We start from the raw sequence: 23255 nt of genomic DNA on the forward strand, positions 1-23255 counted from the left end.
CTAAACTGAGTTTTTAATGGATATAAAGGAATTTATCGAACAAAAGGACCATTTGTAATGTAACTGGGACATTTTGGAGTGCCAACAGAAGATCAAAGGTAAGGCATATATTATAAAATAAAGGTCAGAGCGTGACACATATATTATATCGCTATTTCTGACTTTCGTGTCGCAACTCCCTGGTTGAAAATGATTTGTTATGCACGTGTGCTGGGCGCTGTCCTCAGATAATCGCATGGTTTGCTTTCGCCGTAAAGCCTTTTTTAAATTTTTTTTATCTGACATGGCAGCTGGATTAACAACAAGTGTAGCTTTATTTTGATGTATTGCACTTGTGATTTCATGAAAGTTTAATATTTATAGTAATTTAATTAGAATTTGGCGCTGCAATTTCACCGGAAATTGTCGAAATGGGATGGTAGCGTCCCACTAATCTGCAAGAAGTTAAAGACACCTGGGGTGAAACCCAACAACTATAGGGAAGAGAGTCTGATCACTGTTCCAATACTTTAAAACAGCATCCTGCCTTGAGATTAAAACACTAACATGAAGCTTCATAATCTGAGAAGAGAAGTCCATCATGGAGGTTAGGAGCCCTGTTAGGAGGGTACACGAGGCTGCTAAACTCTATCTGGGTCTTCCACTAGGCTCTATCATACCTTGAAGAAGTGTTCCCTCCTATCTGGGTCTTCCACTAGGCTCTGGATCAGCTTCAGGAAGTTGGATTCAGCAAATTCAATCGCGGCATCGTTTGACTGCAACACAAAGGGTCCAGACAAACATCACAAGCTGGACACAGTGTTGGTTTCCTGGAGACAGCCTAGTCCTGGACTAAAAAGCAAACAAATAGAAAATTATCTTAGAAAGTGCTTTAGTCGGGCCTCCCGGGTGGCGCAGTGGTCTAGGGCACTGCATCGCAGTGCTAGCTGCGCCACCAGAGTCTCTGGGTTCGCAGCCGGCCGCGACCGGGAGGTCCGTGGGGCGACGCACAATTGGCATAGCGTCGTCCGGGTTAGGGAGGGTTTGGCCGGTAGGGATATCCTTGTCTCATCGCGCTCCAGCGACTCCTGTGGCGGGCCGGGCGCAGTGCGCGCTAACCAAGGGGGCCAGGTACACGGTGTTTCCTCCGACACATTGGTGCGGCTGGCTTCCGGGTTGGAGGCGCGCTGTGTTAAAGAAGCAGTGCGGCTTGGTTGGGTTGTGCTTCGGAGGACGCATGGCTTTCGACCTTCGTCTCTCCCGAGCCCGTACGGGAGTTGTAGCGATGAGACAAGATAGTAATTACTAGCGATTGGATACCACGAAAATTGGGGAGAAAATAGGAGAAAAAAAAAAGAAAAAAAGAAGAAAGTGCTTTAGTCTAGGACTCGTTTTAACTGCCCCTTACTGTTCAAGAGAATGGGCTTGTCAGAATATCTCCCCAGTTGATTAAACACACCTGTTTCAGACCAGATGCTGTGATTCTATCCAGGTGTGTTTCAACAGCCTTGAGGTCATCGGGATGTCCAGATCGGAACAATTCCAGAGTCACCTGAGAAGAGAACCAACCAGTTACCACCTGAGAAGAGAACCAACCAGTTACCACCTGAGAAGAGAACCAACCAGTTACCACCTGAGAAGAGAACCAACCAGTTACCACCTGAGAAGAGAACCAACCAGTTACCACCTGCCACGTGCATTCAACCCATCTGCAGTCTCCAATCACAGACGCCAAGCCCCTCCCCCTGACACTCACAACAACAAAGTCGAGATGAAAGATCACTTCTTCCTCTCTGACAAGCAGTTTCAACTCCCCATTAGCATTTGAAGTTTGGTCCGACATAGGTCGGTCATATGAACACCAAAACACATTTACTGTTGTCGTAGAAATTACCACTAAGGATCCCAAAGTCGAGCTTAAATTAATTGATGCTTAACTGCCTGTAGCTCAGGCCCTGAAGCAAGGATATGCATATTCTTGGTACCACTTGAAAGGAAACACTTTGAAGTTTGTGGAAATGTGAATTGAATGTAGGAGAATATAACACAATAGATCTGGTAGAAGAAAATACAAAAAAACAACCGGTCTTTTTCTACCACCATCTTTGAAATGCAGGAGAAAGGTCGTAGTTCTACTCTGGTTGTAATTCCAATAGTGTCCACAAGATGGCAGCATCTTGGACTTTGATTTAGCTTTTCCAGTATTAGTATCCATATTATAAGTTCAACATTTGCAAAAATAACCAGTTTTCATAACTGAATATCCTTATAATTTTTGTCCAAAATGAAAAGGTTAGTAGCTACATTTTACGACATATACATGGTTTCCGGATACTCCCATAAAACCCAGCTCATTGTAATCTAGCTAGCTTTGTTTGACCCCGATTGGTGCTTATTTGACAAAGACAGTCGTTCAAGTGATGACCGCCCACGTCAGCGGGCCATGAAGGCGTCGCTCTCTGACCAAATATGGTGTCCTATAGGATATACTACACCCCTAATGAAATAGTTAAGTATGGATACTTTCTAGGATCTCTGAGGAATACATACGAACGTGATTTGACTCAGTGAAACAACGTTTAGAGTGAGATATTCACAGATTCCTTTCTTTGCAAATTGAACGAGTGGAAATATAAAAACCGATCGTGCATGCTATATGGACCTTTTTAGGATATAAAATTCTTTTTCACCTAACAAAATGACACTTAATGTTATCTCTGAGACCCTTTGGATGATACATTCTGAAATCTTGCTCTGATTTAAGTACACATTTCACCTTCAGAGGTGAATTTATCAAACCTATCTCGGTAAAAAAAAAAAGTGTTTTGTTGCTAGGCGCTCAACTCAAACAATAGCATGGCATTTTTTCGCAGTAATAGCTACTGTAAATTGGACAGTGCAGTTATATTAACAAGAATTTAAGCTTTCAGCCAATATAAGACACTTATATGTACTGATTTGTTGTTTCTCTAAACTCTGATCTTGACACAACGCTCTCCATGATTTACAACTGTCCCGTTGACGGAACGCCGATCCTTAATTATTAGTATCTGGGTTTTAGTCATTTAAGTTTCCACTGAAATAGTTTTTCCAACCCAACAATTAAATTTTGAAATAAATATATATTCAGTCGGAAAGTATTCAGACCCCTGGACTTTAACCACTGTGTTATGATGTTACAGCCTTATTCTACAACGGATTAAATTATTTTCTAAATCAATCTACACACAATACCCAATAATGACAAAGCAAAAACAGGTTTAGAAATTTTGGCAAATGTATTAATTAAATAGAAATGTCAAAGTATTCAGAGGTTTTACTCAGTACTGTGTTGAAGCACCTTTGGTAGTGATTACAGCCTTGAGTCTTCTTGGGTATGACGCTACAAGCTTGGTACACCTGTATTTGGAGTTTCTCCCATTCTTCTCTGCAGATCCTCTCAAGCTCTGTCAGGTTGGATGGGGAGCGTCGCTGCACAGCTATTTTCAGGTCTCTCCAGAGATGTTTGATCTGGTTCAAGTCCAGGCTCTGGCTGGGCTACTCAAGGACATTCAGAGACTTGTCCCGAAGCCCCTCCTGCGTTGTCTTGGCTGTGCGCTTAAGGTCGTTGTCCTGTTGGAAGATGAACCTTCGCCCCAGTCTGAGGTCCTGAGCGTTTTGGAGCAGGTTTTCATCTCTGTACTTTTCTCCATTCATCTTTCCCTCGATCCTGACTAGTCTCCCAGTCCCTGCCACTGAAAAACATCCCCACAGCATGATGCTGCCACCACCATGCTTCACCGTAGGGATGGTGCCAGGTTTCCTCCAGGCGTGACGCTTGGCGTTCAGGCCAAAGAGTTCAATCTTGGTTTCATCAGACCAGAGAATCTTGTTTCTCATGTTCAGAGTCCTTTAGGTGCTTTTTGGCAAACTCCAAGCGGGCTGTCATGTGTCTTTTACTGAGGAGTGGCTTCCGTTTGGCCACTCTACCATAAAGGCCTGATTGGCAGAGTGTTGCAGAGATGGTTGACCTTCTGGAAGGTTCGCCCATCGCCACAGAGGAACTCAAGAGCTGTCAGAGTGACCATCGGGTTCTTGGTCACCTCCCTGACCAAGGCCCTTCTACCCCCATTTTATCAGTTTGGCCAGGCAGCCAGCTCTAGGTGGTTCCACACTTCTTCCATTATAGAATGATGGAGGCCACTGTGTTCTTGAGGACCTTCAATGCTGCAGATATTATTTTGGTACCCTTCCCCAGATCTGTGCCTCGACACAATCCTGTCTCTGAGCACTACGGACAATTCCTTCGATCTCGTGGCTTGGTTTTTGCTCTGAAATGCACTGTCAATTGTGGGAACTTATATAGACAGGTGTGTGCCTTTCCAAATCATGTCAAATCAATTGAATTTACCACAGGTGGACTCCAATCAAGTTGTAGAAACATCTCAAGGATGATCAATGGAAACAGGAAGCACTTGAGCTCAATTTCAAGTCTCATAGCAAAGGGTCTGAATACTTATGTAAATAAGATCTTTTTTTATTATACATTTGTAGACATTTTACATTTGATACATTTTAGAATAAGGATGTAATGTAACAAAATGTGGAAAAAGTCAAGGGGTCTGAATACTTTCTGAATGCATTGAATATATATAATTTATTTTTACACTGTTTGGACGCCTAAGGATTTCAACAGCAGCAAAATCCCTGAGTGATTAGGAATCTCTTACCCGTCCTCTTAGAGCCAGGATGAGCAGCCACCTCTGTCTGTTGGACAGGAGATCTGGAACCACCTCCGTTACCATGGACACAAACTCCTCCAGCTTCCCATAATGCTTTGTGTTGCCCTGGCGCACCACCTGCCACATAACTGCTGACATCATCCGGAGAGGAGGGACCAGCAGGCCCAGGGAGGGCAGAGGAAAGGGGGATTCTGCTAGGAGGAGAGGGAGGTAGAGAGAAGAGGTTGAGTCACAGTAGTGAGGCATACTGTCTAAATAAGCCACCCACAAGCAAGCGAAAGGCCCTCCTTCGTCCCCCTTTCTGCAAATCAGATCATGACTCTATACTCCTGCTTCACTTTTTACAAGCAGAAGCTCACAAAAGGAAGTACCCCTTTACACGCGCTATAGAGAAATGTTCCTCCTAAGAGGAGACTATGCTGCAGTTTTGATAACGCTGACAAATGTTCTGGGACGCCGACGAGAGCGTTGCCGAGTTAACCACCTCAGTCCCCAGTTAGCTGCTTCCCCTGGATTAACACCCCCAGGTACGCACTAAAGGACAGGCCTATCTCTCACAGGGCAATTGGGGTGTAACCTGACGCTATGGCTGAGGACACGAACGCATACAAGTCCCGCTACGACCTCCTCAGGGCCATCAAACAGGCAAAATGACAATATAGGAACAAGGTGGAATCCTATTATGGCAGGGCTTGCAAACTATTACGGACTACAAAAGGAAAACCTAGTGACGCGAGCCTACCAGACTGGCTAAATGCCCTCCATGTTCGCATCGAGGCAAACACTGAAGCATGCATGAGAGCACCAAGTTCCCGGACAACTGTAATCACACTCTCCATAGCCGATGTGAGTAAGACCTTCGAGCAGGTCAACATTCACAAGGCCACAGGGCCAGACGGATTACCAGGACATGTACTCAGAGCAGGTGCAGACCAACTGGCAAGTGTCTTCACTGACATTTTCATCCTCTCCCTGACCAAGTCTGTAATACCAACATGTTTTTTTATTTTTATTTTTTATTATTATTTTTTTTATTTATTGGGGGGGTGGATCAGCTTAATATTGCGGAAAGAATGTTGCTTCCAATGTAATTGTCTGCATCATTTCCAATCCCCCATATTTTTTGGGGCAAATATATATATCCATTCACGTATGCATACATATACACATATATACATACACATACCTACATAGACATACATACTTTTTTTAAAGAGTATACCTTTATTATTATTCCCCGCAAACCCTACCACCGATCCCCCAATTGGAGTAAACTGATAAACATTTCTGTTTTTACCTTCAATTTATACATCTTATACACATTTTACAGACACAGTCTACTTTATAATAGTTCTCTCTTGTTTGTTCTTAGTCCTTCCTCTATTTCTGTTGTCCATCCAGTTTGATTTCCACTTGTAACTGTGCTATTTCACAATAGCTCCGCACCTATACACATTTCACAGATCCCGTATGCCCTACATTGTTTATCTTGTTATTAGTCCCACCCTTCAGCTCCACTCAACCTTTCCCATCTATCTTCCAACATCATCCATTTCGGATTTTTATTTGCCATATATTTTTCAACTGTGCTGTGATGCTTCACAAAAGATTTGAATCTTCCTATTCTCATAGCTTCCACGGATCGTAAATTAAAAATAAACATTTTTGCTAAAATAATTATATTATTGATTGATTGACTATGGCTTTTCAAATCCCCCAGTATTGCTATCTGTAGCGTTAGTTCTACGCAAATGTTGCAATTCTTCAACCATTCCTGGACCTGTGACCAAAAACGAGCTACATGCGGACAATACCAAAATAAATGGTCTAATGACTCTGCCTCCTCACAGCAGAATCTGCAGAGCTGGGAAGATTGTATCCCCCATATATATAACATTCTATTAGTTGCAAGAATTTTGTACAATAATTTAAATTGAAAAATTCGAAGTTTTGAATCCGGCGTTGTTTTGCGTATCAATTCATAAACCATGTGCCATGGAATGGGTACATCGAACATCTCTTCCCAACTATTTTGCAATTTATATGGCACAGCTGTAAGTTTTTTGGTCCTTAAATGAAATTGGTATATGTTTTTATTTATCACACTTTTCTTTAACCATTTATGTTCTTTAATATAAGGCCGACATACAAGTTCCTTACTTTTATCCCCTTCTACTTGCCTCTTCCATTTTTGTGGTAATGCTGCAATTAATTGGTTGTAATTTTGGGTAGAGCAGACATTTCCATATGTCTGTGTTAGCTGCATGTGTGACATTACTCCACCAGTCCTATTTATGATATCATTCACAAAAATTATACCTTTTTTAAACATTTCTTCGATAAATACAGTTTTTTTATCAATTACTATATTTGAATTTAACCACAAGATTTGTTGTACTATTTGTTCCGTCCTTTCAGGTGGATTAAACTGAAATTGCAACCAACTTTCTAAGGCTTGTTTAAAAAATAAAGATATTTTGGAGATTATTTCCTTTTCAAGCAACCGAAAGTGAGCAGGTGTAATCTGAATAAAGGGAAAAAGGCCCTTCTTGAACATAGGATGAGACATTCGTACCAATCTACTAGAGAACCAGTTTGGATTTAAGTATAACTTTTGTATGACTGATGCCTTTAGTGAGAGGTCTAATGCTTTAATATTTAATAATTTCTGCCCTCCGAATTCATATTCGTTATATAAATAGGCCCTTTTAAATTTTATCTGGCTTGCCGTTCCAAATAAAATTTAATATTTTTTGTTCATATAATTTAAAAAGCAGGTCACTAGGTGTAGGCAAAACCATAAGCAAATAGGTAAACTGTGATATGATTAAAGAGTTAAATCAGGGTGATTTTCCCACAAATAGACAGGTATTTTCCTTTCCATGGTAGCAAGATCTTATCTATTTTTGCTAACTTCCTATAAAAATTTATTGGAGTGAGATCATTTCTTTCTTTTGGGATTTGTATACCGAGTATGTCCACATCACCGTCAGACCATTTAATTGGTAAACTACATGGCAATGTAAAATGTGTATTTTTTAGTGATCCAATACGTAATATGGTACATTTATCATAATTTGGTTTTAATCCAGAGAGGATAGCAAATGTATCTAGATCCTCTAAGAGGCCGTGGAGAGATTCTAGTTGTGGTTTTAAAAGAAAACATGAATCATCAGCGTACAATGACACCTTAGTTTTTAGGCCCTGGATTTCTAATCCGTTAAAATTAGATCAAACATTAATATTAACAGCTAATATTTCGATGGCAATAATAAATACATATGCCGATAGTGGACAACCTTGTTTTACTCCTCTAGATAGTTTAAAACTTTCTGAGATGTAGCCATTATTTACTATTTTACACCTAGGGTTACTATACATAATTTTTACCCATTTTATAAGAGATTCCCCAAAATTGAAATATTCTAGGCATTTATACATAAACTCCAGTCGTACTTTATCAAAAGCCTTTTCAAAATCAGCTATGAAAACCAGGCCTAATACCAACATGTTTCAAGCAGACCACCATAGTCCCTGTGCCCAAGAAAACGAAGGTAACCTGCCTAAATGATTACCGCCCTTTAGCACTCTCACGTCGGTAACCATAAAGTGCTTTGAAAGGCTGGTCATGGCTCACATCATCCCGGAACCCCTAGACCCGCCCCAACAGAGCCACAGATGACGCAATCTCAATCACACTCCACACTGCCCTTTCCCATCTGGACAAGAGGAATACCTATGTAAGAATGCTGGTCATTGACTATAGCTCAGCATTCAACACCACAGTACCGTTCAAGCTCATCATTAAGCTTGGGGCCCTGAGTCCTGACAGGCCGTCTCCAGGCGGTGAAGGTAGGCAACAACACCTCCACTACACTGATCCTCAACACAGGGGCCCCACAAGGGTGCATCCTTAGTCCCCTCCTGTACTCCCTATTCACCCATGACTGCATGGCCACGTACGCCTCAAGAGGGTCAGTCCAACATCACCGGTAGCACATTGCCCTCCAGGACACGTACCGCACCCGGTGTCAGAGGAAGTCCAAGAAGATCATCAAGGACCTCAGCCACCCGAGTCACGGCCTGTTCGCCCCGCTACCATCTACAAGGCGAGGTCAGTACAGGTGCATTAAAGCTGGGACCGAGAGACTGAAAAACAGCTTTTAGCTCAAGGCCATCGCTGTTAAATAGCCACCCTAGTACCCTGCCCTGAACTTATTCACTGTCACTAGCCAGCTATTACCCGGTTACTCAACCTTGCACCATAGAGGCTGCTGCCCTATGTACATAGACATGGAATCACTGGTCACTAATATTTCCATACTCTTTTACCCATTTCATATGTATATACTGTATTCCAGTCAAGTCCATCATTCAATTATTGATATATAGATCACTCTCTCTATATCTATACAACATATACACTTTTATCCACGTATTCTTCAGATATATTAGTCTAGCCACATACATCCCATCACAGACAGAGCTCATCCAAATGTTGGTTTTATTTCATTCTTTTAGGTGTGTATTGTTAGATATTACTGCACGGTTGGAGCTAGGAACACAAGCATTTAGTTAGATATTACTGCACTGTTGGAGCTAGAAACACAAGCATTTAGTTAGATATTACTGCACTGTTGGAGCTAGGAACACAAGCATTTATTTAGATACTACTGCACTGTTGGAGCTAGGAACACAAGCATTTAGTTAGATACTACTGCACTGTTGGAGCTAGGAACAGAAGCATTTAGTTAGATACTACTGCACTGTTGGAGCTAGGAACACAAGCATTTAGTTAGATATTACTGCACTGTTGGAGCCAGGAACACAAGCATTTCGCTACACCCACAATAACATGTGTATTCAACCAATAAAATCTGATTTTAAAGATAGGGGAGAGGATCATTTTTAAAAGAATTTAGAAATGGTTTGACAATTTTGGATTTTCTGCAGCAGAACATCTGGGGAAACTATAAATAGCACCTTGGGTCCATGAACACACGTTACGGTTTTGGAAGTATAAGGACCTTCATCTTTCATATCAGCGAGAAATAGAGTGGACTGCTAATTAGCTATATGCTTCTCAGAACACCTTCGTGTAAACGGAAGATCGAAGCCACAAAAACACATTGTCATTGAAAAATACTGTTGGCTGCCACTGTTAAAACGGGTTACCCGTGTAAAGACAAGTTGTCATTCACTGTGTATGCATTACGTGTTACTTTATATTGTTCCGCTACTTTCATTCTCTCTGCATGGTTGGGAAGTGTGACGAGTACAATTTGATATGGGCTAGGCTACATCTAGATAAAACAGCAATGGAGGGCCGAAGCAAGATAGCTAACGTTAGCTAGAGATAGAAGCATAATAGCTAAGCTACAAACAAAATATACGACTTTAGCTAATACATACCCATGTTACACCTCTAAGCAACTTAACACTTCGGATTGTTATAAAGACAAACTGAAATGAGCGTTGTATTTATATATATTTTTTAAACGCTAGTTAGCACAAGAACACAATTTTTGGCGTTTTCTTTGTTGGTTATAAAAGAGACGCAAACGTACTTCCGGAAACAGTCCTTAATGATTGGTTCGTGTATAGAGATAGCTAGAGGTCTTATCTTTATATCTGTTCCATTATAGAGTCTGTGACAGCATGGGCAGCCCCATTGAGGCTACAACCCATAGGAATCCCCACCCAGTTGACCACTTAAAAATGTATTGAGGAAGTATGGTGGAAGCCCTCAACAGCGCTTCCTATGCTAAAATAGCTTTTTGGCCAGTAGAGTCTCTATCCTTCTCTATGGGTCCGTTCTGTCTCAGCGTCTCGTCAGCAACACTAAAAAAGTACTTCCGGATCATGGAATTTCTGATTATTTTTCAAATAAAAGTCCCTAATAGTAGAAACGTGTAATTAACCTGTATTTATTCATAATGTATGAAAAATAATTGTCTAAACATTAACAATGATAACTATTTGTTCATTTTTAAGTGACATTTCCATTAAATTTGGGTTTTAAAACATGTTCCAAGGTCAAATTAATTCCCCCAATGCAAATCATTGTATATGTATTACGTATTGGATTATAAAGAAAAAAAATATTATTTGTGCCAATGTAAAAGTGGAGTTGGGGGGTCTGTAGAATCTTTATATGGTGTCATTTCATGGGGCTCTGAATAATACGGAGTGCTACTGGCCTTTTACTGGGGTCAAACAGCTTAAAGAGGGTTTCCTGGACACTATATGGCACAAATATAGCACTGTACATGAAAAATTCTTGCAAAACCGAAAATATCCATATTCACAGGGTAAAATGAACGGTGGCATAGCAGCACCAGGATCACCCTGGAAGGTCAGTGTGACCTGGAGATGGAAGTCTTCCCCAAGTTCTACCGAGTTCTTAAGGAACCTCTGCGAGAGACAACACCCATGCTGAAGACTGGGAGGAGGAAGGCTACACATACCAGAAAGCTGAGTACGGGGGAGTTGGTCACAGAGGTCTGCTATTGGTGGAGGGACTGGAGGGGGCAGGCAACCGGGTTAGGTCAGGGGGAGAAGGGAGGAGCCAGCAGGGTTAGGTCAGGGAGTGGTCAGGGGGAGAAGGGAGGCGCCAGCAGGGTTAGGTCAGGGGAAGAAGGGAGGAGCCAGCAGGGTTAGGTCAGGGAGTGGTCAGATACTGAAAGAGAGGACACAGAGACCTCTATGATCATCCTGCTACTTCAATTAATTATGTTACGCAGCACAATGAAAAGACTGATCAGGCATTTTGGAAGGAAGTTGCCCAAATTCTGCAATGGCCAACTGCTACAAAAAACCCAGAAAGGATTTGTGTCAGGCGGCTTAAGTGGCTGTGGAAAGATGAGAATGGTGCTACAGGCCTATGTACTGGTGTTATGCAGCTAGGGGAAGGAGTAGGCAGGGATAGTAAGGTGGTGAGGCAAGATGCTATGTACAGTGGTGGAGTCTATGCTGGAAAACTGGTGTTAATCAGGTGCTTACTGATAGTGATGCCTTTGTCTGTGGTCATATATTTAACTGTGGAGATAACTGTACTGAGTTACTAGAAGGAGTAGTAAAGGGTAGATCTAGTGATGATGAATACGCTGATTCGGTGAGCGAGTTTATTAGCAAGTGCATCGGTGATGTTGTACCCACAGCGTCTATTAAAACATTGCCCAACCAGAAACTGTGGATTGATGGCAGCATTCGTGCAAAACTGAAAGCGCGAACCACTGATTTTAATCAGGGCAAGGTGACCGGAAACATGACCGAATACAAACAGTGTAGCTATTCCCTCCGCAAGGCAATCAAACTAGCTAAGCGTCAGTATAGAGACAAAGTAGAGTTGCAATTCAACGGCTCAGACACGAGAGGTATGTGGCAGGGTCTACAGTCAATCACGGATTACAAAAAGAAAACCAGCCCCGTCGCGGACCACGATGTCTTGCTCCCAGACAAACTAAACAACTTCTTTGCTCGCTTTGACAACACTGTGCCACTGACACGGCCCGCTACCAAAACCTGCGGCCTCTCCTTCACTGCAGCCAACGTGAGTAAAACACTTAAACGTGTTAACCCTCGCAAGGCTGCAGGCCCAGACGGCATTCCCAGCCGCATCCTCGGAGCATGCGCAGACCAGCTGGCGGGTGTGTTTATGGACATATTCAATCAATCCTTATCCCAGTCTGCTGTTCCCACATGCTTCAAGAGGGCCACCATTGTTCCTGTTCCCAAGAAAGCTAAGGTAACTGAGCTAAATGAGTATGGCCCCGTAGCACTCACTTCCGTCATCATGAAGTGCTTTGAGAGACTAGTCAAGGACCATATCACCTCCACCCTACCTGACACCCTAGACCCACTCCAATTTGCTTACCGACCCAATAGGTCCACAGACGACACAATCGCAACCACACTGCACACTGCCCTAACCCATCTGGACAGGAGGAATACCTATGTGAGAATGCTGTTCATCGACTACAGCTCAGCATTTAACACCATAGTACCCTCCAAACTCGTCATCAAGCTCGAGACCCTGGGTCTCGACCCCGCCCTGTGCAACTGGGTACTGGATTTCCTGACGGGCCGCCCCCAGGTGGTGAGGGTAGGTAACAACATCTCCCCCCCGCTGATCCTCAACACTGGGGCCCCACAAGGGTGTGTTCTGAGCCCTCTCCTGTACTCCCTGTTCACTCATGACTGCGTGGCCATGCACGCCTCCAACTCAATCATCACGTTTGCGGACGACACTACAATGGTAGGCTTGATTACCAACAACGACGAGACGGCCTACAGGGAGGAGGTGAGGGGCCTCGGAGTGTGGTGTCAGGAAAATAACCTCACACTCAATGTCAACAAAACAAAGGAGATGATCGTGGACTTCAGGAAACAGCAGAGGGAGCACCCCCCCCTATCCACATCGATTGGACAGTAGTGGAGATGGTGGAAAGTTTTAAGTTCCTCAGCGTACACATCACGGACAAACTGAAATGGTCCATCCACACAGACAGCGTGGTGAAGAAGGCGCAGCAGCGCCTCTTCAACCTCAGGAGGCTGAAGAAATTCGGCTTGTCACCAAAAACACTCACAAACTTTTACAGATGCACAATCGAGAGCATCCTGTCAGGCTGTATCACTGTCTGCTACGGCAACTGCTCCGCCCACAACCGTAAGGCTCTCCAGAGGGTAGTGAGGTCTGCACAATGCATCACCGGGGGCAAACTACCTGCCCTCCAGGACACCTACAGCACCCGATGTCACAGGAAGGCCATAAAGATCATCAAGGACAACAACCACCCGAGCCACTGCTATCATCCAGAAGGCGAGGTCAGTACAGGTGCATGAAAGCAGGGTACAGCTGTTGTCTGTGGTAACTGAGTTAACTGTGGAGATGACTGTACTGATAAAGGCATAGATCTTAAATGCTGTTGAACCGCCAAATTTGAGACATAAATTGTATGAGGTGGTTGTGATGTTGGGGGGGCGCCAGAAACTTAAGAATTGCCCCAAAAAAAGGGCAAAAAATAAAATACATGTTTGGATTATCATGCTGTTTCCATAGCAATACACACTGTCATGCAACATAATGAAACATTGCTGTTTCCATGGCAATATGTAACGGTCCTGACCTGTTTTATGTTGTTTTTTGTATGTGTTTAGGTCAGGGCATGTGTTTTGGGTGGGCAGTCTATGTTATCTGTTTCTATGTTGGTTTTGGTTGCCTGGTATGGCTCTTAATTAGAGGCAGGTGTTTTGCGTTCTCCTCTAATTAAGAGTCATATTTAGGTAGGGTGTTCTCACTGTTTGTTTGTGGGTGATTGTCTCCTGTGTCGTCGAATGTATGTACCATACGGGACTGTTTGGCTGTTCGTTTATTTTGATGTCGTCTGTTTCCTGTCCGTGAGTTTACGTTTAGTTATGTAAGTTTATGTTCAGGTTTCGTCAACGTCGTTTTCTTGTTTTGTATATTTGAAAGTGTTTTGTTTTTCGTGTTGCCATCGTCGTTGTAAATAAAAAGATGGCTTATTTCCCGAAAGCTGCATTTTGGTCTGATGATCCTTCTCTCCTCTCCTCGTCCGAGGATGAGGAGAGAGACAGCCCTAACACAATACATGTTGTCATGCAGCATAATGAAACATAGCTGTTTCCATGGCAATACATGTGGTCATGCAGCATAATGAAACATTGCCGTTTCCATGGCAACACATGCTGGAGGAAGTTGACAAAAATTTGTCCGGAACAACCATTGTCACTAATCGTAGTTTCAAAACTCTTACGAGTATTTGGACCAAGAATAGAAGTAACATTCAAAGTTAATGAGGTTGAGGCACAGGTCTTGTGTTAATGAGGTTGAGGAACAGGTCTTGTTAATGAGGTTGAGGAACAGGTCTTGTTAATGAGGTTGAGGAACAGGTCTTGTGTTAATGAGGTTGAGGAACAGGTCTTGTGTTAATGAGGTTGAGGAACAGGTCTTGTGTTAATGAGGTTGAGGAACAGGTCTTGTGTTAATGAGGTTGAGGAACAGGTCTTGTGTTAATGAGGTTGAGGAACAGGTCTTGTGTTAATGAGGTTGAGGAACAGGTCTTGTGTTAATGAGGTTGAGGAACAGGTCTTGTGTTAATGAGGTTGAGGAACAGGTCTTGTGTTAATGAGGTTGAGGAACAGGTCTTGTGTTAATGAGGTTGAGGAACAGGTCTTGTGTTAATGAGGTTGAGGAACAGGTCTTGTGTTAATGAGGTTGAGGAACAGGTCTTGTTAATGAGGTTGAGGAACAGGTCTTGTTAATGAGGTTGAGGAACAGGTCTTGTGTTAATGAAGTTGAGGAACAGGTCTTGTGTTAATGAGGTTGAGGAACAGGTCTTGTTAATGAGGTTGAGGAACAGGTCTTGTGTTAATGAGGTTGAGGAACAGGTCTTGTTAATGAGGTTGAGGAACAGGTCTTGTGTTAATGAGGTTGAGGAACAGGTCTTGTTAATGAGGTGGAGGAACAGGTCTTGTTAATGAGGTTGAGGAACAGGTCTTGTGTTAATGAGGTTGAGGAACGGGTCTTGTTAATGAGGTTGAGGAACAGGTCTTGTGTTAATGAGGTTGAGGAACAGGTCTTGTGTTAATGAGGTTGAGGAACAGGTCTTGTGTTAATGAGGTTGAGGAACAGGTCTTGTTAATGAGGTTGAGGAACAGGTCTTGTGTTAATGAGGTTGAGGAACAGGTCTTGTGTTAATGAGGTTGAGGAGCAGGTCTTGTGTTAATGAGGTTGAGGAACAGGTATTGTGTTAATGAGGTTGAGGAACAGGTCTTGTGTTAATGAGGTTGAGGAACAGGTCTTGTTAATGAGGTTGAGGAACAGGTCTTGTGTTAATGAGGTTGAGGAACAGGTCTTGTTAATGAGGTTGAGGAACAGGTCTTGTTAATGAGGTTGAGGAACAGGTCTTGTTAATGAGGTTGGGGAACAGGTATTGTTAATGAGGTTGAGGAACAGGTGTTGTTAATGAGGTTGAGGAACAGGTCTTGTTAATGAGGTTGAGGAACAGGTCTTGTTAATGAGGTCGAGGAACAGGTCTTGTTAATGAGGTTGAGGAACAGGTCTTGTTAATGAGGTTGAGGAACAGGTCTTGTGTTAATGAGGTTGAGGAACAGGTCTTGTTAATGAGGTTGAGGAACAGGTCTTGTGTTAATGAGGTTGAGGAACAGGTCTTGTTAATGAGGTTGAGGAACAGGTCTTGTTAATGAGGTTGAGGAACAGGTCTAGTTAATGAGGTTGAGGAACAGGTCTTGTGTTAATGAGGTTGAGGAACAGGTCTTGTTAATGAGGTTGAGGAACAGGTCTTGTGTTAATGAGGTTGAGGAACAGGTCTTGTGTTAATGAGGTTGAGGAACAGGTCTTGTGTTAATGAGGTTGAGGAACAGGTCTTGTTAATGAGGTTGAGGAACAGGTCTTGTGTTAATGAGGTTGAGGAACAGGTCTTGTGTTAATGAGGTTGAGGAACAGGTCTTGTTAATGAGGTTGAGGAACAGGTCTTGTTAATGAGGTTGAGGAACAGGTCTTGTTAATGAGGTTGAGGAACAGGTCTTATGTTAATGAGGTTGAGGAACAGGTCTTGTTAATGAGGTTGAGGAACAGGTCTTGTGTTAATGAGGTTGAGGAACAGGTCTTGTGTTAATGAGGTTGAGGAACAGGTCTTGTTAATGAGGTTGAGGAACAGGTCTTGTGTTAATGAGGTTGAGGAACAGGTCTTGTTAATGAGGTTGAGGAACAGGTCTTGTGTTAATGAGGTTGAGGAACAGGTCTAGTTAATGAGGTTGAGGAACAGGTCTTGTTAATGAGGTTGAGGAACAGGTCTTGTTAATGAGGTTGAGTAACAGGTCTTGTGTTAATGAGGTTGAGGAACAGGTCTTGTGTTATTGAGGTTGAGGAACAGGTCTTGTTAATGAGGTTGAGGAACAGGTCTTGTGTTAATGAGGTTGAGGAACAGGTCTTGTTAATGAGGTTGAGGAACAGGTCTTGTTAATGAGGTTGAGGAACAGGTCTTGTTAATGAGGTTGAGGAACAGGTCTTGTGTTAATGAGGTTGAGGAACAGGTCTTGTTTTAATGAGGTTGAGGAACAGGGCTTGTGTTAATGAGGTTGAGGAACAGGTCTTGTGTTAATGAGGTTGAGGAACAGGTCTTGTGTTAATGAGGTTGAGGAACAGGTCTTGTGTTAATGAGGTTGAGGAACAGGTCTTGTGTTAATGAGGTTGAGGAACAGGTCTTGTGTTAATGAGGTTGAGGAACAGGTCTTGTGTTAATGAGGTTGAGGAACAGGTCTTGTGTTAATGAGGTTGAGGAACAGGTCTTGTGTTAATGAGGTTGAGGAACAGGTCTTGTGTTAATGAGGTTGAGGAACAGGTCTTGTTAATGAGGTTGAGGAACAGGTCTTGTTAATGAGGTTGAGGAACATGTCTTGTTAATGAGGTTGAGGAACAGGTCTTGTGTTAATGAGGTTGAGGAACAGGTCTTGTGTTAATGAGGTTGAGGAACAGGTCTTGTGTTAATGAGGTTGAGGAACAGGTCTTGTGTTAATGAGGTTGAGGAACAGGTTGAGTTGACCAACCCTTTGAGGCCCATATGTAATGAGATAGGAGGTGAGGATGACAGTACAAAGTCATTGCTCCACAGTCAAAGACAGTGAACTAATTTATATTAAAACACCAATTGGGGAGGAGAAATGCAGTGAAATATACAGTTGAAGTCGGGAAGTTTACATACACCTTAGCCAAATACATTTAAACTCAGTTTTTCACAATTCCTGACATTTAATCCTAGTAAAAATTGTCTTAGGTCAGTTAGGATCACCACTTTATTTTAAGAATGTGAAATGGCAGAATAATAGTAGAGAGAATTATTTATTTCAGCTTTTATTTCTTTCATCACATTCCCAGTGGGTCAGAAGTTTACATACACTCAATTAGTATTTGGTAGCATTGCCTTTAAATTGTTTAACTTGGGTCAAATGTTTTCGGGTAGCCTTCCACAAGCTTCCCACAATAAGTTGGGTGACTTTTGACCCATTTCTCCTGACAGAGCTGGTGTAACTGTGTCAGGTTTGTAGACCTCCTTGCTCGCACACGCTTTTTCAATTCTGCCCACAAATTTTCTATAGGATTGAGGTCAGGGCTTTGTGATGGCCACTCCAATGGCCACTCCAATACCTTGACTTTGTTGTCCTTAAGCCATTTTGCCACAACTTTGGAAGTATGCTTGGGGTCGTTGTCCATTTGGAAGACCCATTTGCGACCAAGCTTTAACTTCCTGACTGATGTCTTGAGACGTTGCTTCAATATATCCACATAATTTTCTTTCCTCATAATGCCATCTATTTTGTGAAGTGCACCAGTCCCTCCTGCAGCAAAGCACCCCCACAACATGATGCTGCCACCCCCGTGCTTCACGGTTGTGATGGTGTTCTTCGGCTTGCAAGCCTCCCACTTTTTCCTCCAAACATAATGATGGTCATTATTGTCACGTTCCTGACCTGTTTTCTTTTGTCTTGTATTTATTTAGTTGGTCAGGGGGTGAGTTGCGTGGGTTTGTCTATGTGTGATCTTCTATGTTGGGATGTTTGTGTTCGGCCGGGTATGATTCTCAATCAGAGGCAGCTGTCAATCGTTGTCCCTGATTGAGAATCATACTTAGGCAGCCTGGGTTTCACGTGTGTTTTGTGGGTGTTTGTATCTCGTGTCAGTGTTCGTGTCACACGGGACTGTTTTCGGTTTTGTCACGTTTGTTGTTTTTTTGTATTTGTAAGTGTTCAGTTTCGAGTTAATAAATTATCATGAGCACTACCCACTCTGCGTGTTGGTCCGATCCATGCTCCTCCTCGTCTGAGGAGGAGAACGACTATGACGACCGTTACAATTATGGCCAAACAGTTCTATTTTTGTTTCATCAGACCAGAGGAAATTTCTCCAAAAAGTACGATCTTTGTCCCCATGTGCAGTTGCAAACCGTAGTCTGACTTTTTTATGGCTGTTTTGGAGCAGTGGCTTCTTCCTTGCTGAGCGGCCTTTCAGGTTATGTCAGTATAGGACTATTTTTACTGTGGATATAGATACTTTTGTACCTGTTTCCTCCAGCATCTTCACAAGGTCCTTTGATGTTGTTCTGGGATTGATTTGCACTTTTCGCACCAAAGTACGTTCATCTCTAGGAGACAGAACGCATCTCCTTCCTGAGCGGTATGACGGCTGCGTGGTCCCATGGTGTTTATACTTGCGAACTATTGTTTGTTTAGCTGAACGTGGTACCTTCAGGCGTTTGGAAATTGCTCCCAAGGATGAACCATTTGTTTTCTGAGGTCTTGGCTGATTTCCTTTGATTTTCCCATGATGTCAAGCAAAGAGGCACTGAGTTTGAAGGTAGGCCTTGAAATACATCCACAGGTACACCTCCATTTGACTCAAATGATGTCAATTAGCCTATCAGAAGCTTCTAAAGCCATGACATCATTTTCTGGAATTTTCCAAGCTGTTTAATGGCACAGTCAACTTAGTGTATGTAAACTTCTGACCCACTGGAATTGTGATAGAGTGAATTATAAGTTAAATAATCTCTCTGCAAACAATTGTTGGAAAAATTACTTGTGTCATGCACAAAGTAGATGTCCTAACCGACTTGCCAAAACTATCGTTTGATAATTATCAAGACATTTTTAGAGTGGTTGAAAAAACGAGTTTTAATGACTCCAACCTAAGCGTATGTAAACCTCCGACTTCACCTGTAAAGGAATGGGCCATACAGCAAAAGGAACCCAAAGCCCTGTTTTGTTTCTGTAAATCACCAAATAACAGTAAACGAGTAATGATACATACATTCTATCTCCAGATAGTCAAAACCATGTGGAATCTGTTACTTTTCTATGCAACTCAGAATCATGCCCAGTTCATGTACAGCCAAAAATGGATTTAACCTTAAAAGTGGCTTTGACACATTGAGACATTATATTGCTAAGTGACAACAAAGTGACATTAAACAGAATGGTACAGATCATTTAAAGGAGCCTCAGGTTCTAAACCTGGTAAACTCTGAATCAGATGAACAGGATGTAACTGGAGAGGTTGTCATGGTAAACTCTGAATCAGATGAACAGGATGTAACTGGAGAGGTTGTCATGGTAATCTCTGAATCAGATGAACAGGATGTAACTGGAGATGTTGTCATGGTAATCTCGGAATCAGATGAACAGGATGTAACTGGAGAGGTTGTCATGGTAATCTCTGAATCAGCTGAACAGGATGTACCTGGAGAGGTTGTCATGGTAATCTCTGAATCAGATGAACAGGATGTAACTGGAGATGTTGTCATGGTAATCTCTGAATCAGATGAACAGGATGTAACTGGAGAGGTTGTCATGGTAATCTCGGAATCAGATGAACAGGATGTAACTGGAGAGGTTGTCATGGTAATCTCGGAATCAGATGAACAGGATGTAACTGGAGATGTTGTCATGGTAATCTCGGAATCAGATGAACAGGATGTAACTGGAGAGGTTGTCATGGTAATCTCGGAATCAGATGAACAGGATGTAACTAGAGAGGTTGTCATGGTAATCTCGGAATCAGATGAACAGGATGTAACTGGAGAGGTTGTCATGGTAATCTCGGAATCAGATGAACAGGATGTAACTGGAGAGGTTGTCATGGTAATCTCTGAATCAGATGAACAGGATGTAACTGGAGAGGTTGTCATGGTAATCTCTGAATCAGATGAACAGGATGTAACTGGAGAGGTTGTCATGGTAATCTCTGAATCAGATGAACAGGATGTAACTGGAGAGGTTGTCATGGTAATCTCTGAATCAGATGAACAGGATGTAACTGGAGATGTTGTCATGGTAATCTCTGAATCAGATGAACAGGATGTAACTGGAGAGGTTGTCATGGTAATCTCTGAATCAGATGAACAGGATGTAACTGGAGAGGTTGACGTCTAAATAAGGACACGCTGAAGTGTGTTTTGTCTCCAAATAATGGTGTGTTTACTTTGACTCGTGAGGAATGGGAGAGGGACCATTCAGAGAGAAGTGGTAGGTTATTCAAATAGTTCTCATAGGTAGGCCTACAGTTACCATGGGTAGACCTGTAGTTACCATGGGTAGACCTACAGTTACCATGGGTAGACCTGTAGTTACCATAGGTAGGCCTACAGTTACCATGGGTAGACCTGAAGTTACCATAGGTAGGCCTATAGTTACCATGGGTAGACCTGTAGTTACCATAGGTAGACCTATAGTTACCATGGGTAGACCTGTAGTTACCATAGGTAGGCCTACAGCTACCATGGGTAGACCTGTAGTTACCATGGGTAGACCTACAGTTACCATGGGTAGACCTGTAGTTACCATAGGTAGGCCTACAGTTACCATGGGTAGACCTGTAGTTACCATAGGTAGGCCTACAGCTACCATAGGTAGGTCTATAGTTACCATGGGTAGGTCTATAGTTACCATGGGTAGACCTGTAGTTACCATGGGTAGGCATATAGTTACCATGGATAGGTGTATAGTTACCATGGGTAGGCCTATAGTTACCATGGGTAGGTCTATAGTTACCATAGGTAGGCCTACAGTTACCATGGGTAGACCTGTAGTTACCATAGGTAGGCCTACAGTTACCATGGGTAGGTCTATAGTTACCATGGGTAGGCCTATAGTTACCATGGGTAGGCCTATAGTTACCATGGGTAGGTCTGTCGTTACCATAGGTAGGCTTCAGTTACCATGGGTAGACCTGTAGTTACCATGGGTAGACCTGTCGTTACCATAGGTAGACCTATAGTTACCATGGGTAGGTCTATAGTTACCATAGGTAGGCCTACAGTTACCATAGGTAGGCCTACAGTTACCATGGGTAGACCTGTAGTTACCATAGGTAGGTCTATAGTTACCATGGGTAGGTCTATAGTTACCATGGGTAGGTCTGTCGTTACCATAGGTAGGCCTACAGTTACCATGGGTAGGTCTATAATTACCATGGGTAGGCCTACAGTTACCATGGGTAGGCCTACAGTTACCATGGGTAGGTCTATAGTTACCATGGGTAGGCCTACAGTTACCATGGGTAGACCTGTAGTTACCATGGGTAGGCCTACAGTTACCATGGGTAGGTCTATAGTTACCATGGGTAGGCCTACAGTTACCATGGGTAGGTATATAGTTACCATGGGTAGGTCTATAGTTACCATGGGTAGGTCTATAGTTACCATGGGTAGGTGTATAGTTACCATGGGTAGGTGTATAGTTACCATAGGTAGACCTATAGTTACCATGGGTAGGTCTATAGTTACCATAGGTAGGCCTACAGTTACCATAGGTAGGCCTACAGTTACCATGGGTAGACCTGTAGTTACCATAGGTAGGTCTATAGTTACCATGGGTAGGTCTATAGTTACCATGGGTAGGTCTGTCGTTACCATAGGTAGGCCTACAGTTACCATGGGTAGGTCTATAATTACCATGGGTAGGCCTACAGTTACCATGGGTAGGCCTACAGTTACCATGGGTAGGTCTATAGTTACCATGGGTAGGCCTACAGTTACCATGGGTAGACCTGTAGTTACCATGGGTAGGCCTACAGTTACCATGGGTAGGTCTATAGTTACCATGGGTAGGCCTACAGTTACCATGGGTAGGTATATAGTTACCATGGGTAGGTCTATAGTTACCATGGGTAGGTCTATAGTTACCATGGGTAGGTGTATAGTTACCATGGGTAGGTGTATAGTTACCATGGGTAGGTCTATAGTTACCATGGGTAGGTCTATAGTTACCATGGGTAGGTCTATAATTACCATGGATAGGCCTACAGTTACCATGGATAGGCCTACAGTTACCATGGGTAGGTCTATAGTTACCATGGGTAGGCCTACAGTTACCATGGGTAAGCCTACAGTTACCATGGGTAGGTATATATAGTTACCATGGGTAGGCCTACAGTTACCATGGATAGGTCTGTCGTTACCATAGGTAGGCCTACAGTTACCATGGGTAGGTCTATAGTTACCATGGGTAGGCCTATAGTTACCATGGGTAGGTCTATAGTTACCATGGGTAGGTGTATAGTTACCATGGGTAGGTCTATAGTTACCATGGGTAGGTCTATAGTTACCATGGGTAGGTGTATAGTTACCATGGGTAGGTGTATAGTTACCATGGGTAGGTCTATAGTTACCATGGGTAGGTATATAGTTACCATGGGTAGGTCTATAGTTATCATGGGTAGGTCTATAGTTACCATGGGTAGGTGTATAATTACCATGGGTAGGTATATAGTTATCATGGGTAGGTCTCTAGTTATCATGGGTAGGTCTCTAGTTATCATGGGTAGGTCTATAGTTACCATGGGTAGGTCTCTAGTTATCATGGGTAGGTCTATAGTTACCATGGATAGATCTATAGTTATCATAGGTAGGTATATAGTTACCATGGGTAGGTCTCTAGTTATCATGGGTAGGTCTCTAGTTATCATGGGTAGGTATATAGTTACCATGGGTAGGTCTATAGTTATCATGGGTAGGTATA

At 42.8% G+C, this 23255-nt stretch overlaps 1 protein-coding gene across 2 annotated transcripts in view; it reads right to left on the bottom strand.

Moving 5' to 3' along the window:
- zgc:171422 (uncharacterized protein LOC100001353 homolog) overlaps positions 1-10283 on the bottom strand; it is a 21576-nt gene extending 11293 nt beyond the window's left edge. Inside the window, exons 1-4 of one of the 2 annotated variants that reach the window (XM_055882451.1) lie at positions 10113-10283; positions 4689-4891; positions 1439-1531; positions 660-755 (exon numbers count right to left, since the gene is read on the bottom strand). In XM_055882451.1, the coding sequence (XP_055738426.1) occupies positions 660-755; positions 1439-1531; positions 4689-4891; positions 10113-10116 (396 nt within the window). In that variant the 5' untranslated portion in view covers positions 10117-10283. Of the gene's footprint in view, positions 1-659; positions 756-1438; positions 1532-4688; positions 4895-10112 lie in introns of both variants that reach the window. The other variant, XM_055882450.1, reaches the window with a different exon arrangement.
- Between the last annotated feature and the right edge of the window lie 12972 nt (positions 10284-23255).

This window comes from Salvelinus fontinalis, chromosome 26 (assembly GCF_029448725.1).
Source record: "Salvelinus fontinalis isolate EN_2023a chromosome 26, ASM2944872v1, whole genome shotgun sequence".
Taxonomy (NCBI): domain Eukaryota; kingdom Metazoa; phylum Chordata; class Actinopteri; order Salmoniformes; family Salmonidae; genus Salvelinus; species Salvelinus fontinalis.